The sequence below is a fragment of the Lithobates pipiens genome, unplaced genomic scaffold (assembly GCF_037356315.1).
Source record: "Lithobates pipiens isolate NorthernLeopardFrog02 unplaced genomic scaffold, aLitPip1_a1.2 Scaffold_16, whole genome shotgun sequence".
Classification (NCBI taxonomy): domain Eukaryota; kingdom Metazoa; phylum Chordata; class Amphibia; order Anura; family Ranidae; genus Lithobates; species Lithobates pipiens.
In genome coordinates, this window is record NW_027507748.1 from 147,092,803 (window position 1) to 147,113,566 (window position 20,764).

Consider the following 20,764-nt stretch of genomic DNA (forward strand, 5'->3'; position numbering starts at 1 on the left):
TGCAGATTTTTGCCTTCAGATTTACCAAAACCATGTAATATGAGGTCAAACCTTAAGGCCTCATGTACACTGCTGCGGCTAAACGGACATTTAGGAGCAGTTGGGCATTTTTTCAACTGCTCCTGAACTCTCCTCTGTTATTTTATCAGTACATGTACACAGGGTATTTTATAGTAATTTCTAGGCAGCTGGGTTTAGAGGCATTTCAAGCACCAAACGCTTCTAAATTTGGTAATTTGCATTTAGCTGCATTTCATTTACAGATGTTTTTCATTTTTGGCTATTTAAAAAAAAAAAAACATTTTTTTTTTTTTAAATGACAACATGGTAAAACGCCTCTAAACGCAGCGTGTAAACACGGCAAAACGGATATTTTAAACGTGGGTTACTGTCTGTCAAGATAAATTGTTCAGAATAGGTTGTAAAAATGTCCCGTGTAAATTAAGCCTAAGGCCGCGTACACACGGGCGGATTGTCTGCCCAACTAAGTTCGTCAGACAATCCGACAGACAGTCCGTCCTACTTTTGAATGAATGGACTTGACCACACACGATGAACAGACAGTCCGCTGAAAGCTTGCGTGATGACGTGTACAGCACGTACGACGGGACTAGAAATACGACGTCCAATACACTGCAATGCAACCTTCGGCGTGTAAATCCTTTCTGAGCATGCGCCATACTTAGTCCATCCAACTTGCCTACACACGAGCGGACTGTCCGCTGAAACCAAGTTTGGACGGACAAAATTATGGAAATTCCGAAAGACTTAGTCCGCCAGACTGTCCGCTGAAAAAGTCAGCTGAAGCCCACACACGAGCGGATTGTCCGCTGAAACACGTTTCAGCGGACTAAGTTGGCCAGACAATCCGCCCGTGTGTACGCGGCCTTAGAATTTCAATTTGTATGCAATCAAGCAGGCCCTTGCACTACATGGTTTTGGTAAATTTGAAGACAAAAATCTGCAAAAAATCGAATAGTGTATATGGGGCTTAAGTCGTCTAGGCATTACAAGGTCCAAACTGTAATTGATAGAAATCTGGGACAGAGCAATTCCAAAACAGCGGCTCTTTTTGGATGTTGCTGGTCTGCAGTGTTTAAGACCTACCAAAAGTGATCCAAGGAAGAAAGACTGGCGACAGGATCTTGGCAGCCAAGATTTGTTGATGCACGTGGGAAGTGAAGTCTGGCCTATGTAGTCCAATTCAATAGAAGAGCCACTGTAGCTCAAATTACTGAAATTTTTTTTTGCCAGTACCGATAGAAAGATGTCAGAACACACAATGCACTGCAGTTTGTTGCGTATGGGGTTGTGTAGCTACAGACCAGTCACGGTAGCCATGCATACTCATGTCAATGGGCATGTGAGCATCAGAACTTGACCACAGCCCAATGGAAGAAGGTGGACTGGTCTGATAAATCATGTTTTCTTTTACATGATGTGGATGACTGGGTGCGTGTGCGTCACTTGTCTAGGGAAGCACTGTAGGAAAAAGGCAAGCCGGCAGAGGCAATAGTCTGCTACTGATGGCTTGTTGCCAGATACCACACATACCTTCAGATATCTGGTGGAGTCCATGCCTTGAGGGGGTCAAGGCTGTTTTGGCAGGTGGTCATGTTGTTATGGCTAATTGGTGTATAGTGAGAGATCACAGATCTGTCACTGAATCAAACTGAATGCAGCTGGCCTTATTTAAAAGCATTTGAGGAAGATGCAAACCATTATGTATGTTTATATATATATATATATTACTGTGTTTTCTGTTAATACTGTTTTTCTAATGAAACTTTTAGCGCACATATGAGCTTGTTATCCATAGCTTCTGACTTAATTAAGGTTTACTCACTGAGGGATAAGGTTTGGATGGCTGCCTTACCCCCAAAAGCTCTCTTCTTTTTGTAACACACTGTGCCTCCCTCTCTCTTCTCTTAGCACCTGGAGTCACGTCTACAGGCTCTCGGCTGTCGTTACGTGCGGCTTCTGCTGTCGGAAATCTTCCCTAATAAACTCAAGCTGTTCCCAGAGGTGGAAGCGTGAGTACAGAGAGCAAAGCTGTAAACACAGACACACACTGCGCACAGCCCTCAGCATGGGGTGAAATTAGGAAGGGACTTACTGCAGCTTGACACCAATACACTGCCACTTCCCAACTGGATAATGTCATTATTTAAAGCAGCATTTTGTCTGAAAAAAATCCTGGTGGAGCCACACTCTTGGCCAATGTTGGTTTCACGTATAGAACATGTCATTATTTGCTTTCTGACTTTCACAAGTAGACTACTAGTAACTGACACACGGTGGGTGCATTCAGATGGATTGAAAGATCCTACAGTGAAACAGGTTAATATTGTGCATTGTAAAGTACACCAGAACATGTACGACTGCCTTCATTTTTCTCTTTCATGAATGGAGATGTCATCAACATATGGCTCAGTCCAGGGCTGCAGCAGATTTTGGGGTGCCAAATATGCAAAAGTAGAATTTCCTTGTGCTAGCCAAAGTTCTCTGCAGCAAATCTTTGTTTGACAATGACAGACACATAGAGGAATGTAGCAGGCATATACTGTATGTGTATATATGGAGAACAGTACCAGGCAGTAAGCTGTATAATGAACTCCATCACCCATCCAAATGAGGTTGATAGATGTTAGGTAGATTGCTCCTGGCCTATATAGGGGGGGGGGGGGGGGTCTTTGTTAATCTCAATATTAATATGGCAATTTGAAAGATAAGTGCAAAGTTAGCATTGAAACTGGTAGAGGGCCTTTTATTGTCATCTATTCTTATTAAAAAAAAAAAAAAAGAAGAAGAAATGACTGATACATTCTAGTGACTGTTACATAAGGGACACATGTACAAGTACACAAGCTCCTATATGTCCCACACAGGGGATCGGCAAATCTAAAAATTCTAATTGATCAAACATTTTCCAAGGTGATATTTGCCTTGTGTGACACCCAAACAACATAGTTGTGAATAGTGTCATATTGCGTGTAATGCACCATTCGCGTGACGTGATGTATACAGATAAAATGCCAAAAAAGAGAAGAAAAACAGGCAGTTTGGGGTTATATGTAAATCTTTGGAAATAAAATGGGAGGTAGAATATCCAGTATTGCACTATATAAAAATGTAGATCCCATTAGATATATACCAATATCAATTATTCCAAGGTTTTATTTAAAGCGTAACTCCAATTCTTTTGTTGAGAAAAAAAATCATTCCCCTATGGGTGATGTATGTACATTGCAAGGATTTTAACAAACTTTGTTGCCGACTCCTACCTTTTCTTATTCTGAATAAATCACAGTTTGTTCCTCTGTGCCCTTGCAGCGAGTCTAATGGGAGTGGTTTCATAATTATCAACCACTTGGTGCAGAATCATGGCTCTAATGAGAAAAGTCACAGGGTCTGCATCCCTTTAGACATTATTTTCTATTGGGAATATCTTACCAAAAATTACATTTTTGTTGCAGGGGATACCAAAAATCTGACTTGTATCTTAGTGTAGACGTCTGGGAAAATCAATGAGCCAATCACACAAGCGGGAAATTATGTTTCTGGGGGTCGTTCTGTATACATACTGTGTACAGAAAGCCTCCAGGTAGCCATTTTGCATTGCATTTTACTGGAAATTACAGTGCTGCAGATTGAAAAGGAAAGGTCATTTTTAATAACATTCAATTGCAATATGACTTGTGTCACAATTGTATAAGCTATATATTTATAGATAGATAATAGATAGATAAGATCTATTATAATAGATAAGAGTCACCACAGCTGCCTGGGTGGCCGATGCTTCTCAATAGGAAAATGGGTACATCCTCAGTAACTCTGTTGGTTCCCAGGACTTTCGGGATGGCTGTATGACGCACTGCCTAGGATGGCAAGGCACTCCCCGGCTCCTCCCTCTCCCCCACCCCTTCGCCAAACTAACAGACTTGCATGAGACTGCACTGTTCACAGTTAAAGGAGAAGTATGGGTTTGTTTTCTTTCCTTATTATACTCACCTAGGTGGATGCAGCATTGATCCAATGCTGCAACTGTCCCCCAGTGTCTCTGCACTGAGAAACAAGCCACCGAACATCGCCGATGGCCTGGTTCTCTCACCTTCCCAAGCAGAGAGCTGCTAATTGACTGTCAATCAGCAGCTCTCCTGCTCTGCTCCTCCACGCTCATTGGAGCACTGAGCTGTGGAGGGGCAGGGAGCGGCCGTCTTAGCGTCTCCCTGAGACAGCCATCAGTCCAGGAACCTTGCGGATCTAGACTTCCAGAGTTGGGGTAACGTGGTGCCTGGACTGATCTGTGTGACGTCAGCAGAGAGTGGACCTCAGACCACTATCTGCTAAAAATGGGTCACAGGAGTGCAAAATTAATTGACCGTGAAAAAATTAACTGTGACCTATAGGAGAAGCCCGGCCAAACAAGCTCAGGCTGGACTTCTCCTTTAATGCTTTCTTGAGACTGGAAGTTCAAGGAAGCAGCACTGAGAGAAGTCAGCAGCATTGAAAGTTGTAAACTGCAAGTGGTAGGATAAGATTAAAAAATAAAATAAAAAAAAAGCTGAGGATTTAATACTACTTTAGGAGTTTTGAGAATCATTCCTGAGTAATATATCCTGCTAGCCCAAATGTTATATAATTTCTCATACTTACCATGTACCATTAGGACCCATTTCTCAGCCCCCATAAGCTCATCTACTGTTACCTTACAATATAATATAGTATGGCAGCATTTTTGTTACCAAAAGAAGGTATGAATGTTGTGAAGCAGGAGCGACAATGGGTCATATTTTGGGTGTATCTATCCAATACTTAATCTTTTCCTATAATACCTAGGTTTTTGGATATTGGGATCATATATAAAAAACAAAGCCATTCTCCTCCGCACCCTCTCTAACAAATCAAGGGAAAGCTGGAAAAAATAGAGCTTAGCTTTACTTGAGTTTTATATCAGCGTGATAAACATTTGTAACAAGACTCTTGTGTTTTGGTAGTTATGGAAGAGACTTGTGTTAGCAGTATGAATTTGGTGTTTCTAGATAGAGAAAAACTTAGTTAGCTTTCCTTTCCCATTTTCCAAGGAAATGGGGTTCACAATTCAATTGCAATTGTAACAAGAGTTTTTAAACTAAAGAAAGGAGGTGAGAAATATTTTCTATACATAATCGTTCGAAAGCTGTGAGTGAATTCAAAGGCCGGAGTTCTGAAAGAAGCGCAATAACTAAGTGTTTTGCCAAGTTTTCATCAGAATGTTTGCCTAGATTTTGGCATAGGGAATCAACAGACATTAACATACATTGAGGCAAAAATGTAAAGCATCTAAGGTTTGCATCTATTCTCCATTTTTGGGAATAACAAACTATCCTTCTCTGGAGTAACTCATGAGAAGCCCCCCAGTGAGGATAATGGAGAAAAAGAAGGTGCTAACACACTGTAGCAGTTGAGCCTGTCCCGGAGTGGTAGGGAAACAGTAGATAGGATCAGGGGCAGCCCCCTCTGGGCAGCTGATAGTCTAGGTGCATTGGCCAGGTTGTGCCCCACTTCAAAATTGTGTGGAAATGTTATTGTCCAACTATGATAAATGTAAAAGCCCACCTTTGCAGTGGCGCTTTCCCCAGTCTGCAAGGGTTAAGCTCTCTTTACTGTCTTTTTAGGAACAGTAAAAGCACTTTTTCTTACCTGATCCTGTGCTCCCCTAGCAAATGGCACTCCCTTACACTCCGATGGTATACTGTTCCTCTGCAACCTCCTGTCCAGTGCAGGGCTGTGATTTCTGCATCAGTATTGATGATGTCAGGGGAATTCCACTGCCAGCGTGCAGGGGAGAAGAGGTTTAGGGAACGGAGTAGCAGAATTGAGGAGCCTGCAAGATCACAGAATTAGGTAAGTAAAACTACTTTACCCAATTCTCTAGACATGAATGAGCAGTTAACCCTTGCCGTGAAGGTGCTACTCCACTTCCCGTAATTCATCTTTAACCACGTTCCTGACCCTCAATAGCCAAAAAACGGCTACAGTGCAGTCATTAAATTCTGGGAGAGCGTCCATCAATGTCCTCCCAGAACCACGCCCCCTGGGGTGAGCATCCAGTGCGTTCTGTGATCTTTGGACACAGCTGATCACAGATTGGGGTATTGAGCCCATCACAGTGGCCCCTTACCATGGGATCAGCTGTGTCCAATCACAGCTGATCCCACGTAAACAAATTTGCCGGTTATTTCTTTCCTCACGCGCTGTCACAGCATGAGGAGAGGCGGTAACTACCAAGTGTGACGAAACATTTACACTGATAATCAGGGCACAGTGTTCTGATGATCAGTGCAGTCCCAAAAGTGCCGCCTATCGGTGCTACCTTATCAGTGCCCGTTAGTGCCATCTTATCAGTGCCCATCAATGCAGCCCATCAGCGCACATCAGTGAGAGAGAAAAAATTACTTATTTGCTAAATTTTATAACAGAAACGAAGAAAAACCTTTTTTTTTCAAAATTTGTGGTCTTTTTTTTTTTCATTTGTTTAGCTAGCAAACAAAAAAATAAAACAGTGATGATTAAATACCACCAAAAAGCTAATAAAAATGTCATATACGTACATTGTTGCATGACCACACAATCGTCATTCAAAGTGTCACAGCTCTGAAAGTTGGCCTGGGCAGGAAAGTGGTGAACATGCCCAGTAATGAAGTGGTTAAAACTGAACTGCCTATATACAGTATAAAAAAAAACACCTAAAACAGTTACATTTTCATTAAGAAATATATTTTTACATGTATTTTTGAAGGTAACTAGTATTAGTAACTGAATTTGAATTTCTAGTAGCCTCCTATCATGATGGTAGATGGATCGAAAATCGGCCAGTTCAGCAGGTACTGGCCAAATTTCAATCCATGTGTGGCCACTGCAGGTGAACATAACTTAATGTACCGATCAACTTCTGTTGATCTGTGTATTCTTAAAGCAGAGGCGTCTCCTCACTGCCAGAATACAATAGTGCAGCAGGAGGATTTCCATATCCATCTGGAATGTGTGACTGGGGATTCGGTTCAGTTTTTTGTACAACTGCTGTAGAAAAGCCATCTCACCTGCCCACCAGCCTATTTCAACTTTGTATTTAGCTGTTAACATTGATTGCAGCTTCATGCTGGAAAGCCAAGATGGCACCATAAATAGCAGCCCGCTACAAGAGCTGCAGTTAAGTTGAGAAGGCCCGTGTTACGAAATAATATTTTTCTTTTAATCTTGTATTTTGGGAAATTGGAAGAGCCGCTTCAAGAAATGTTCTGAAAAAGCTCTTCTGTAAAACTGTCTTTTGAAGGTCACTGCTTGCTTCCCTTCATGTCTGGCACAAAACATCTTCAGTCTTTCACACCTAATACTAGTTTTGGCCGTATGGAATTCTTTTCCCTCGCTGATCTAGTGCTGTTCCTTCCTAAAGGTTTTCTTCCTGACAAATTGCAGGCTTTAAACCTGCCGCATCATTGCAGGGTGAATTCTCCCCTTACTTTATGTCTTTCAAAATAATTCTACTTATTACAGCCTACCGCTTATCTGCCTATGTGATTAGGGTCTCATGTATATGGGTGCTTCTTTTGAAAGTTGTGTTTATTAACCACTTCCCGACCGGCGCACGCCGATGTACGTCGGCAGAATGGCACGGGTAGGCAAATTGGCGTACAGGTACGTCCATTTGTATTTGCTGCCCTGCCATTGCGTGTGCGCCACTGGCGGCACACGCACGTGCTGGTCGGGACCCCGGTGAGTCCAGTTGCGGGTCCCGCGGACTCGATCACCGCTGGGATATCCGCGATCGTCTCACGGGGAAGCTGAACTGGGAGATGCCGATGTAAAAAGCATCTCCCCGTTCTGCCTAGCAACAAGTGACACTGATCTCTGCTCCATGTGATTGGAGCAGAGATCAGTGTTTGCTAACACACAGCCCAGCCCCCCATAGTTAGTAACACGACCCTAGGACACACTTAACCCCTACACTGCCACCCCCTGGTTAACCCCTTCACTGCCAGTGTCATTTACACAGGAATCAGTGCATTTGTATAGCACTGTTTGATGTATAAATGACAATGGTCCCAAACATGTGTCAAAAATGTCTGATGTGTCCGCCAGTTGCAGTCACAATAAAAATCGCTGATCGCTGCCATTACTAGTAAAAAAACAATTATTAATAAAAATACCATAAAACTATCCCCTATTTTGTAAATGCTATGATCAAATACCACCAAAAGAAAGCTCTATTTGTGGGAAAGAAAGGACGTCAATTTTGTTTGGGAGCCGCGTCGCACAACCGCGCAATTGTCAGTTAAAGTGACGCTGTGTCGAATCACAAAAAGTGGTCTGGTCTTAAGCCAGCAAAATGGTCCGGTCTGAAAGTGGTTAAACAGTAAAGCAGCTTACAAAAGCATTAAAAATAGTAGAGCGCTAATGCAGTTAATAAATGCATAGTCAAAGAAAGGGTAATTGGAGTACCATAGAAAACTAGTGACTTTATTTTATCACACTTCATCAATATAAACAGTGTGCTAAGCGCACTCAAAAATTGTTCCTGGGTATCTTGGGCTGACATAGATGTTGGTTGCCTTGCATGATAAGCATTGACTTCAAAGCGCAACTGGGTCTTTATAGCAGTAAATCTGCTATGGGGTGGTCTTAAAGCGTTTAAGCTGGCTACATACGGTCTGATTATTGGCCAGTTTAGCAGGAACCAGCCAACATTCAAACCATGTGTACAGCTGTCCTTTCTGACAGAAGCTGGTCTAAGGACTAGTGTGTTCTGGCGGGGGGGGAGCCCCCCCTATCAGAGCACAAAGGAACAGTGGGAGAGATCGCTGCACTAATATAACATAGTTAGTACAGCGATCTCTGGGGTTTTTTTTTAATTCTAAAACAAACCAAAAATAAAAAAAAGAAATGTTTATAGCAGGCATTAGCTGTGTATCAGCAGAGTGACAACTACTGTGCTTTTGACTCTCCAGAGGTTAGAAGTGAGATTTGATGATTTTACTATTTTTCTGCTCAGTGTTCTCCTTGCTGGAGGCTCTGACATAAGGAAGCAAAAGGCTGCCTCTATCAAGATGACTGCCCCAATCACACAGCGACATGCAGAACAAGACACTATAAATCAGTAATAGGGAAAAGATCAGCTTTAGGTAGCAAGCAGGGAAGTACTGATGACCAGTTTTTTGCCTTGTGCTTGCCTTTGTTTTAGAGTTCAATTACTTTGTTTATGTGGATCTTTGACTGTGTGCTTAACAGGCACTATAATCTGCCCTGGGCAGTCATATTGCTGTACGAATATGTCACTGAAATGTTTATATTTTAGGTAAATAATCCTAAAATAAAGGTTCTGCTCCCACGGACAGGCCCCTAGCTGTCCCATCAGCATATTAAATTGGGCCTTTTTTTTCTGTTGCTGGCTAACTCGCCAAGAACAGTCTGCTTCTAGATTTAGAAAATAGCCCACTCTTGTGTGAGCCTCTGCCAATGCCTGCCACCACAGTGTACCTAACTCCCCTGCAGCTTTTAGTTGAGCTTGAGCCAGCTGAGGAGGGTAGCTCTGACTTCTAAGAAATAAGATTTAGGTATTTTTTTGTTTAAGAAGAGTTACAGCTGCATTTAATCTTCAAATTTTGGTCCTTTCAACCAGATGGGTGATCGTCCTACTGTTGTTTAAGAATTAAGTAATATGGCAGTCGGAAACTGAGCTTCATTTTTAAATGAAAATAAAAAGCCTCATAAATCATTAAATAAATATTTTTACTTGAATAAAAGCAAATAATAGTGTGCTAGATTCCAAATGTAAGCTTCATAATAAACTCCAGTGAATAAGTGACAAATAGAGATCTTAAAAGATATATACAAAAAAGTCCACATGCACAATATATAAATATATGAAACTCTTGAATGCTGAAGAAACGTGAATAAAATCAATCCGTGCTCCGTGACAGTCTCTGCAGGGAATATCTGCTGACAGATAATCACCACCACCTCAGTGCGCAATGCCTGCTCACCTCAAATGAAGACCCTCTTGGGTCTATTTGCACTTTCAATATTAATCCACACAAGGATCAGCTCGATCATACAAGGGTTTCAGCTAATAGCTCCAGGATTACCAGGAATTCTCCGTAAATAAAAAGATTTTTCCTTTGAGAAAGTAACGTGACCTGTGAGGCAACGCGTTGGGAGGAGGCGGTGACGACACTTCCGTTGTCTCGTTATCCTGGATGTGTAGTGAGGAGGAGAGCTGTCCCAATGATATGATCGTTCAATACGTTTTTATCACTGCGCAAATGTGAGTGCATATTATGGTATTAAAAGAAAGTAGTTTTAAGCAATCTTGCTCAATGATGATGTTTTATTTGCTTTAAGAAATTGAACCTGAAGAAATTAATTATTTGTGGAGAAGTCCTGGTAATCCTGGAGCCATTAGCTGAATCCCTTGTATGATCGAGCTGATCCTTGTGTAGATTAATATTGAAAGTGCCAATAGACCCAAGGGGGTCTTCATTTGAGGTGAGCAGGCATTGCACACTGAGGTGGTGGTGATTATCTGTCAGCACGGATTGATTTTATTCACGTTTCTTCAGCATTCAAAAGTTTCATATATTTATATATTGTGCATGTGGACTTCTTTGTATATATATTTTAAGATCATTATTTGTCACTTATTCACTGGAGTTTATAATGAAGCGTATATTTGGAATCTAGTGCACTATTATTAGCTTTTATTCATTTTTATACTGTATGTGATGTCAGAACACATTTTAAATAGCTGAAGATTTTTTCATTTATATAATTAGCCATATTATACTTTTTCGTTTTTTAGTTTTATTCATATCAGCGCTTTAGTAATCATATTTTAAATATTTTTTCATACTTCTTAACCGTGCCCAAAGAATACTGTATTTATGGTAGACAAGAGGAAGCAGATCTTAAAACTGAATTCTAGTTAAAAACAATTTTCGCCTATTTGCACTGTAACAATAAATGTACACTAATGAAGTGTGCAGTGTGTAAGCACTGCTGTATTATGTAATACTTAAATTCCTCCTTTAAAACCCTTTAATGCTGGGGCTGCGTTAGCGCTAAAGCCCTGCTCATTTTAGCAGCACTTTAGCGCTGTTTAAGCTGCGCTTTTCGCATTCTAGCGGGGTGCTTTTAACCCCAAAGAAGGGGTTAAAAACTGTGTTGCGGCGCTTCCAAATCGCTTTTCATGTGCTTCAGAAGCGCTGGCCATTCATTCCAATGGGCAGGGCATTTTGGGAGCGATAAATACAGCACTCCCAAACCGGCCCAAAGATGCTGCTTGTAGGACTTTTTGGAACATCCTGCAAGTGCACCGCCCCAGTGTGAAAAGTCACACTTGAATGAATAGGAGGCAGTTTTCAGGCACTTAGCAGAGGCTATTTCCAGCGCTAAAGTGCCTGAAAACCTCCCCAGTGTGAAAGGGGTCTTATAGTACAGTCAGTGCGGAAACTTACAGGTCTGGAGCACATAGATCACAGCAGGCCACTCACTCTGCAGCACGTCCATTCCAAAAAGGTCTTGCATTCTTTTCAGGCTTTTGGAGGAGGGGAAAATGTGATGTTCATCCACTCCTCCTCCAATATGTTAAACAACTGGTTCCCGTGACTGTAAGGGCTCATTCACATAGGAAGGCGTGTGTTAGTTACATGTGTTCAATTAAAGCAGAACTGATTATTAGCCTATTAAGACAGATTACAAGCAGACAGGCTATTATCGCAGAAGAGACATGCAATATCTAATCTGCTATCAAATACACCTACCTACCTGTTCGTAGTCTTCTGTGGCATGTAAACTGAGCTGCACATGTGCAGCTCAGATTACATTGCCAGCTTGGTCCCTGTAGGCCAGGATAACTGACTTTTGTGCATGAACAGAGTTGCATCATCTTACTAGAAGATGGCAACTCTGGCAAGAGACCCAGACCATTAGAGAAGAGGTGACTATATTGCCTTTAGCTCTGCTTTAAAGTGGTTGTAAACTCTTAGGCTCGGTTCTCACAGGGGCAACACGACTTTCAACACTACTTTTGGAGGCAACTTGGACACGACTTGGGGCGACTTACAATGTGACTTTAAGTCGCCCCAGGCCAGGCGACTTTTGCTGTGGCCAATCAGAGAATGAGCTCTCAAGGGAGAACTCCACGCCAAATTAAAAAAACAAAAAAAACGGCATTGGTTCCCCCTCAGAGAGCATACCAGGCCCTTAGGTCTGGTATGGATTTTAAGGGAAACCCCCTACTCCGAAAAAATGGCGTGGGGGTCCCCCCCCAGATCCATACCAGACCCTAATCCAAGCACGCTACCCGGCCGGCCAGGAAAGGGGGTGGGGACGAGCGAGCGCCCCCCCCCCCCCCTCCTGAGCCGTGGGGGTTTTCAAGTTGTCATTATGGGGTATTGTTTGTAGAATTTTGAGGAAAATAATGAATTGAATCTATTTTGGAATAAGGCTGTAACATAAAATGTGGAAAAAGTGAAGCGCTGTGAATACTCTCCAGATGCACTGTATATGAACAATTAATTTCCAATTGCTTTTTATTTTCTTTCTGTTGAACAGACTGTGGTTAGGGTTGTAATTTAGGTTGCTGTATTGCTTAATTTGGGCTGCAGTTGGGGCTTTAATTTGGGCTGCAGTGATTTGGACTGTGGTTAGGACTGTAATTTGGGCTGTGGTTAGAGTGGAAATTTGGGCTGTGGTTAGGGTGGAAATTTGGGCTGTGGTTAGGGTGGAAATTTGGGCTGTGGTTAGGGTAGAAATTTGGGCTATGCTTAGGGTGGAAATTTGGACTATGGTTAGGGTGGAAATTTGGGCTATGGTTAGGGTGAAAATTTGGTCTATGGTTGGGGTGGAAATTTGGGCTGTGGTTAGGGTGCAAATTTGGGCTGTGGTTAGGGTGGAAATTTGGGCTGTGGTTAGGGTAGAAATTTGGGTTATGGTTAGTGGGGAAATTTGGGGTATGGTTGGGTGGAAATTTAGGCTTTGGTAAGGGCTGACATTTGGGCTTTTGTAAGGACTGTAATTTGGGCTTTGGCAAGGGCTGTAATTTGGGCTTTGGTAAGGGCTGTAATTTGGGCTTTGGTAAGGGCTGTAATTTGGGCTGTGGTTAGGACACAGTAATATGGGCTGTGGTTAGGACACAGTAATATGGGCTGTGGTTAGGACACAGTCATATGGGCTGTGGTTAGGACACAGTCATATGGGCTGTGGTTAGGACACAGTAATATGGGCTGTGGTTAGGACACAGTAATATGGGCTGTGGTTAGGACACAGTAATATGGGCTGTGGTTAGGACACAGTAATATGGGCTGTGGTTAGGACACAGTAATATGGGCTGTGGTTAGGACACAGTAATATGGGCTGTGGTTAGGACACCGTAATATTGGCTGTGGTTAGAACACAGTAATATGGGCTGTGGTTTGGGAAGTCATTTGGGCTGTGGTTTGGGAGGTCATTTGGGATGTGGTTATAGAATGATTTGTGGTTTGACTAGAGTGGTGATTTGGGCTGTGAGATGAGAAAAAGGGTTTCTCAGTTTTCTTTCCATTTTTAAATCTGAAAGAAAAAGTACATTCAGATAAACAAATTTGTGTCTGAACTGAAAAAAAATCCCTGAAAACTGCATTGAGCAACTGTGCTAAATAAATCTGGCTATAATGGTGCTCACAAATAAGAATATATGGGGTAAAATAAGTATTGAAGATATCACCATTTTTCTAGGTAGATATGTTTTTAAAGGTGCTATTGACATGAAATTTTCACCACGTCGGTAACAACTCATGCAATCCATACATACAAAGAAACAAATATATTTAGAAACAAATTTATGTGTCATAAAATGTAATGACACAGGGAAAATTTTGAACACGCTAACTGAAATTTATTTAATACTTCATGCCAATCCTTTGTTGGTAATGACAACGTCAAGATGCATCCTGTATAGAGAAACTATTTCCATGCATTGCTCAGGTGTGATTTTGGCCCATTCTTCCACACAAACATCTTCAAGTTTTGAAGGTTCCATGAGCCTCTTCTATAAACTCTGATCTTTAGTTCTTTCCCTAGAGTTTCTATTCGATTAAAGTCAGGTGATTGGCTGGGCAATTCTAGCAGATTTATTTCCTTTTGTTGAAACCAATTGCGCATTTCCTGGGCTTTGTGTTTGGGATCATTGTCTTTCCGAAAGGTCCATCCTTGTTTTCATCTTCATCATCCTGGATTTTTATCAAGAATGTCTTGGTACATTTTTCCATTCATCCTTCCTTCAATGATATGAAGTTTGTTAGTACTGTATGCTAAAAAATAGCCCCACACCATGATGTTCCCACCTCCAAACTTCACTACTGGTATGGTGTTTTTGGGGTGATGTGCAGTGCCATTTAACCTCCAAACATGGTGTGTATTATGGCATCCAAAGATTTCAATTTTGGTCTCATCTGACCAGCCTGTATTCTCCCAGTATTTCACAGGCTTGTCTAAATGTTTTGCAGCAAACTTTAAACGAGCTTCAACATACTTTTTTCTTCAGCAGCGGAGTCTTGTGTGGTGAGCGTGCATACAGGCCATGGCGGCTGCGTGCATTACTTATTATTTTCTTTGAAAAATTGTACCTGCTAATTCCAGGTCTTTATGAAGCTCTCCACAAGTGGCCCTTTACTCTTGAACAATGCCTCTGATGATTCTTTTCACTCCTCTGTCAGAGGAGCACCTGGTCATGGCTGGTTTATGGTGAAATATTATTCTTTCAACTTCCAGATTATGGCCCCAACAGTGCTTACTGGAACATTCAGAAGTTTAGAAATCCTTCTGTAACCAATGCCATCAGTAAGTTTTGCAACAATAAGGCTGTGAATGTATTGTGAGATGTTTCTTCTGTGGCACTTTAGTAATGAGACACTTTTTTTTAAAGGCCATCAATTGAGACTGAACCAGCTGATATTATTTTGCACTGACAGAGAGGCAGGATTGCTTTCTAATTACTGATATATTTTAGCTGGTGTCATGGCTTTCCATGCCTTTTTGTACTTCCCTTTCTGCATGTGTTCAATTTTTACACATAACTTAATTCCTGAACTTGTTTGTTTCAGTTTTGTTGTATGTATGGATTGCATGGGTTGTTATCAACATGTGGTAAAAATGTCATGTCCATAGCACCTTTAGAAATAAATTTACCTAGAAAAATGGTGACGTGTTCAATATTTATTTTACCCATTGTATGTCCTTGTCTTAAATTAGAACATGACTATAACAGGAAAATATATACCCCCTACAGACATATGATTAGAGGTTTAAGCCCTTGTACACACGGTCGGAGATTCCGCCGGAATGTGTCCTATCGGACCGTTTTGTCGGATAATCTGACTGTGTGTGGTATGCATCGGACTGTTTCCGTCGGACCCAATTTTCCAACTTGTTGGAAATATTTTCCGACAAACTGGTCCGATCGAACATACTCCGATCATGTGTAGAGAATTTTGATCGGACAAAGTGCCACGCATGCTCAGATCAAATTCCTACACCAAAGCTATTGGCTACTAGCGTGAACGTAGTCCCGTCGTAACAAAATAACATCATCACGTTCTGAACGATCAGATTTTCCGACAACTTGATCCGACCGTGTGTATGCAACAGTTTCGGACAAAATCCGTCGCACAAAATCCGTCAGACAAAATCCAACGGATTTGGTTGGCAGAATGTCCGACCGTGTGTACAAGGGCTTATACCTTGAAATAGACATGCAACTTTTGTGTGGCTTTGAAAATTCTTGTATATTGCTAATGGAGCACATTATTCATGTAGTAATATTACTATTACATACACATTCATCTATTTCCTCTATTTGTACTCAGTGTTCAACTAAAGCCATGTAACTGAAATGTAAAAAAATTACTTGACGACGTCTGCTAGCCTTTTTTTTTTCTATGTAATGGACTTACTGCGCTGTCTTCTGAAAAGCTTTTAGGTGCAACCGTTTAAAGTTGTGAACAGATCTGGCAAGTGTTCCTAAATTCTAGATACAGAAAAAGAAATAATAGACGTAAGAAAGAAGAAGAAAAAAAACAAAGCCAACAAAAATCACCTTAACTGTTTATATTTAACTAGAACAGTAAAGTTAAGAGCATTAATGAGATGCCTATTATTTCTGACCTGATGAAAAGAAGAGGTTAGCTCCCGAAAGCTTGTTAGGAGAAATTGCAGCCAGTCCATTAAAAAAAAAAAAAAAGTATCATAAACCACAAATGTGGTGGAACATCATCCTTCACCGGACTGAACTGGATGCTACATTAAATTATAAACAGAATATTTTATGACTGGTTTTTAAAGGCTGAACAACTTTTTATTTTTTTATTTTTCTTTATCCAGTTTCAGATCTCATTTTTCTTAACCCTTTCAGCTTTCAAGAGCACAGGCACATGCTTAAAGCGTAACAAAACCCTCCTATCCTTCAGAGCCAAGGAAGCTGTCATCTTAAATAATATGGTTGCATAAGTATTCACACCCTCTTATAAATGTGGATGTAGCTGTGTTCAGAATTAAGCAATCACATTTAAACTCATGTTAAATAGCAGTACACATCTTCCATCTTTTAAAGTGCCTCTGATTAACATTCAGCTAGTAGATCTTTCCTGACATTTTCTTAGTTGTATCCTACAGCAAAAGCCATGATACGCAGAGAGCTTCCAAAGCAGCCTTTCTCAACCTTTTCAACACAGAGGAACCCTTGAAATAGTTCTTCGGTTTCAGGGAACCCTTGCTAAAAATTAGAAATCTACAGCTCATGATACATTAGTGGGATGGTCAGTGGGAAGAATGGTCCTTACACTTGTGGTCATTGGGAAGAATTACCTTCTTACAGATAGTTAAAAAGATCAATGGCATCAGTGGGAACTTATCGGAGAAGCAGAAATTGTCCAATGCTGAAGGAACCCCTAGCAACCTTTGGAGGAGACCTAGGGTTCCACAGAACCCTGGTTGAGAATCATTGTTCCAAAGCATCAGTGGGATCTCATTGTTAAAAGGTATCAGTCAATAGAAGGGTACAAAAGAATTTCCAAGGCATTAGATATACCATGGAACACATTGAAGAAAGTCATCATCAAGTGGAGATAATATGGCACAACGGTGGCATTACCAAGAACTGGACGTCCCTCCAATATTGATGCAGATGAGAAGAAAACTGGTCAGTGAGGCTGCCCAGTGGCCTTCAACAAAGTATTAGTTTTAGCCCTTGTACACACGGTCGGAGATTCCGACGGAATGTGTCCTATTGGACCGTTTTGTCAGATAATCAAACTGTGTGTGGTCTCCAACGGACTGTTTCCATCGGAGTATCCAATGGACCAAGTTTTCCAACTTGTCCGTAAAATTTTCCGACAAAATGCTCCAATCGGACATACTCCGATCATGTGTAGCCTACTCCGATGGACAAAGTGCCACGCATGCTCAGATCAAATTCCTAGACCAAAGCTATTGGCTACTAGCGTGAACGTAGTCCCGTCATAACGAAATAACGTCATCACGTTATGTACAATCGGATTTTCCGACAACTTTGTCCGACCGTGTGTATGCAACAGTTTCGGACAAAATCCGTCGGACAAAATCCAAAGGATTTGGTTGTCAGAATCACCGACCGTGTGTACAAGGGCTAAGGGTGTGCACACGTGGGCAACCATATTATTTTGTATTTTTTTTTTCTTCCACCTAAAAGATTTCAGTTTGTTGCTCAACCGAGTTGTACAGTTTAGAGGTCACATTAACCACTTGCTGACCAGCCACCGCAGTTGTACTGTGGCAACATGGCTCGGCTGTGCAAATTGTCGTTATGTTACCTTGCTTCCTTTTTTGGGCACTAGGGGCGCGCACGCGCCCTCTGCTGGCCCATGGAGCCGATGCGAGTGCCCGGCAGTCACGATCACCGCCGGGCTCCTGCAATCACTCGGGGCACATGGAGAACTGGGACCTGTGTGTGTAAACACAGTTTCCAGTTCTCTGAGAGGAGAAGAGACAGATTGTCTGTTCATGCAAAGTATGAACAGCGATCTGTCATCTCCCCTACACATTCCCATCCCTCCTTCAGCTAGAACACACTTTAGGGAACACAATTAACCTCTTGATCACCCCCTAGTGTTAACCCCTTCCCTGCCAGTGAAATTTTTACAGTAATCAATGCATTTTTATAGCACTGATCACTGTATAGATACCAATGGTTCCAAAAATGTGTCAAAACTGTCCAACGTGTCCGCCATAATGTCGCAGTCCCGATAAAGATCGCAGACTACCGCCATTACTAGTAAAAAAAAAAAAATTATAATAAAAATGCCATAAAACTACCCCCTATTTTGTAGATGCTATAACTTTTGCGTAAACCAATCAATATCTCTTATTGTGATTATTTTTTTTTTTTTTACCAAAAATATGTAGAATAATGCATATCTGCCTAAACTGAGGAAAAAAATATTTTTTTATATATTTTTGGGGGATATTTATTATAGCAAAAAGTAGAAAAAAATTGTCACTCTTTTTTTGTTTATAGCGCAAAAAATAAAAACCGCAGAACTGATCAAATACCACCAAAAGAAAGCTCTATTTGTGGGGAAAAAAAGACGCATGGCCGCGCAATTGTCAGTTAAAGCGATGCAGTGCCGAATTGCAAAAAGTGTTCTGGTCAGGAAGGGGGTAATATCTTCCAGGGCTGAAGCAGTTAAAGGTGGAAAAAGTTCTGAAATTATTTATCTTTGTCTCATTTCTTTACATCACAGAAACCTGACATTTTAACAGGGGGTGTGTAGACTTTTTATATTCACTGTATGCGATCATTTATTATACCAGCCATTTAATGGCTTGAAAGCACAAGCAATTGTGACTTGCCGTTCATAGCAAGCCTTGAGGCTGGGTTCACACTGATGCTGAATGCGGCTCACAGAAGGGGTCCGGTGCGTCCCTGTTCTCTGTTTCAGGGATGAATCGGGGCCGAATTTATGCCTGAATTTGGCTCTGAAATGGAGCCAAAGACGCACAGGACCTGTGTGCAAGCCGCTCCGCAGCCACCACAGAGATGTGTAAATCGGCTGCATAGAGAGCCGGTCACAATCTCCTGTCATGCGAATTGGATGCGGAGAAATCCCACATCAAATTTGCCCTCGTTTGAATTGGATGCAGAGAAATTCTGCATCCAATTCGCACTAGTGGGAACCTAGCCTGAATGTAAGGATTTTGGGAAATCATTAAATCAGTGGCTTTACTTCCACTTTAAAAAGTTCTCATATTATCAGAAAATAACAACTGTCCCGCCATTCTTTTGTTAGCTTGTTCAAACTTGAGTTGCAGAAAGAACAGTTGGAAGATTGTTGTTATGGACAGTAAGATTTTTTTTCCCTGTAGCACCTTTCCTAGTTCAACAGTCTCAATTTCATTCACTTGAAGTGTATCTAAATCTAGAAACCATAATGTAATATATTGCATCTTGTCAGTCCTTAGATGTGGTGGCTGCATTAGTTTCCCTCATTGGTCTTTTGCTCCTTAAAGTCATTCTAAGGTTTTCATTTAAAAAAATAAAAATAACAAACCTGGTATACTTGCCTTCTCTGTGCAATGGTTTTGCACAGAGTAACCCCAATCCTCTTCTTTTTGGGCCCCCCCGCTGGCTCCTTTCCCCTGCCATGTGCCCCCAAAAGCAAGCCTCTTGCTATGGGGGCACTCGAGCTCCGATCCTGTAAATGGGCATTGTCCATTCACACACAGAGCATGGCTCGGCCCCACCCCGCTCTCTCCTCATTGGCTCACTGTCTATAACTGACAGCAGCATGAGCCAATAGTTCCCGCCGCTCTGTGAGCCAATGAGGATAGAGTGACCCCAGAGAGTCACTGCTCTGATGCACAACGCTGGATCAAGATGGGGCTCAGGTCAGTATAGGGGGGGCTACACCCAAAAGTTTTTTTTTTTACCTTAAAGCGGAGCTTCGTCGTTTTTATGTTTATATACACACACACTCATCCAGCGATGTGGCTGCCCGAACCATTCGGTTCTCTTCTTTTCCTCACTCTCGCATTACAACTGTGGGCACCTGGCTATACAGCTTGCGGCTTCACAGCCGGCTGCACGGTGCGCGAATGGTCGGGCAATCTGCTGGGACCTGTGACTTGTCCCAGTAGAGAGAAGGAGAGAGGAGAACTTCTGCTTGGAGGCGGTCTGAGCAGAAGCGGGAGCTGGTACCTATCAAAACTAGGTACCTGCTCCCCCCCCCCCACAAAAGAAAATTAACTGCAAAATATGGCATAAGAGGGAGGAGTGCTTAAAGCAGAACTTCCCCTTTTGGGTGGAGCTCCGCTTTAATGCATAGAATGCATTAAGGTAAAAAAAACTTCTGCCTTTAAAACCACTTTAATTGTCACTTTAATGATCTTGCCAGTAATGTATACAGTGGATATAAAAAGTCTACACACACCTGTTAAAATGTCAGGTTTCTGTGATTTAAAAAATCGAGACAAAGATAAATCATTTCAGAACTTTTTCCACCTTCAATGTGACCTATAAACTGTACAACTCGGTTGAGCAACAAACTGAAATCTTTTAGGTGGAGGGAATTCAAAATAAAATAATATGGTTGCATGCGCGTGCACACCTTTAAACTAACACTTTGTTGAAGCACCTTTTGATTTTATCACAACACTCAGTCTTTTTGGGTATGAGTCTATCAGCATGGCACATCTTGGCTTGGCAATATTTGCCCAC

The 20,764-nt window shown here is 41.6% G+C and overlaps 1 protein-coding gene across 2 annotated transcripts in view; it reads left to right on the top strand.

The window, feature by feature from the left end:
- Positions 1 to 20,764, top strand: part of DPH1 (diphthamide biosynthesis 1) — a 467,476-nt gene that overhangs the window by 414,170 nt on the left and 32,542 nt on the right. For both annotated transcript variants that reach the window (XM_077480578.1, XM_077480579.1), the window contains exon 9: positions 1,933 to 2,033. In XM_077480578.1, the coding sequence (XP_077336704.1) occupies positions 1,933 to 2,033 (101 nt within the window). The remainder of the gene's footprint in view (positions 1 to 1,932; positions 2,034 to 20,764) is intronic.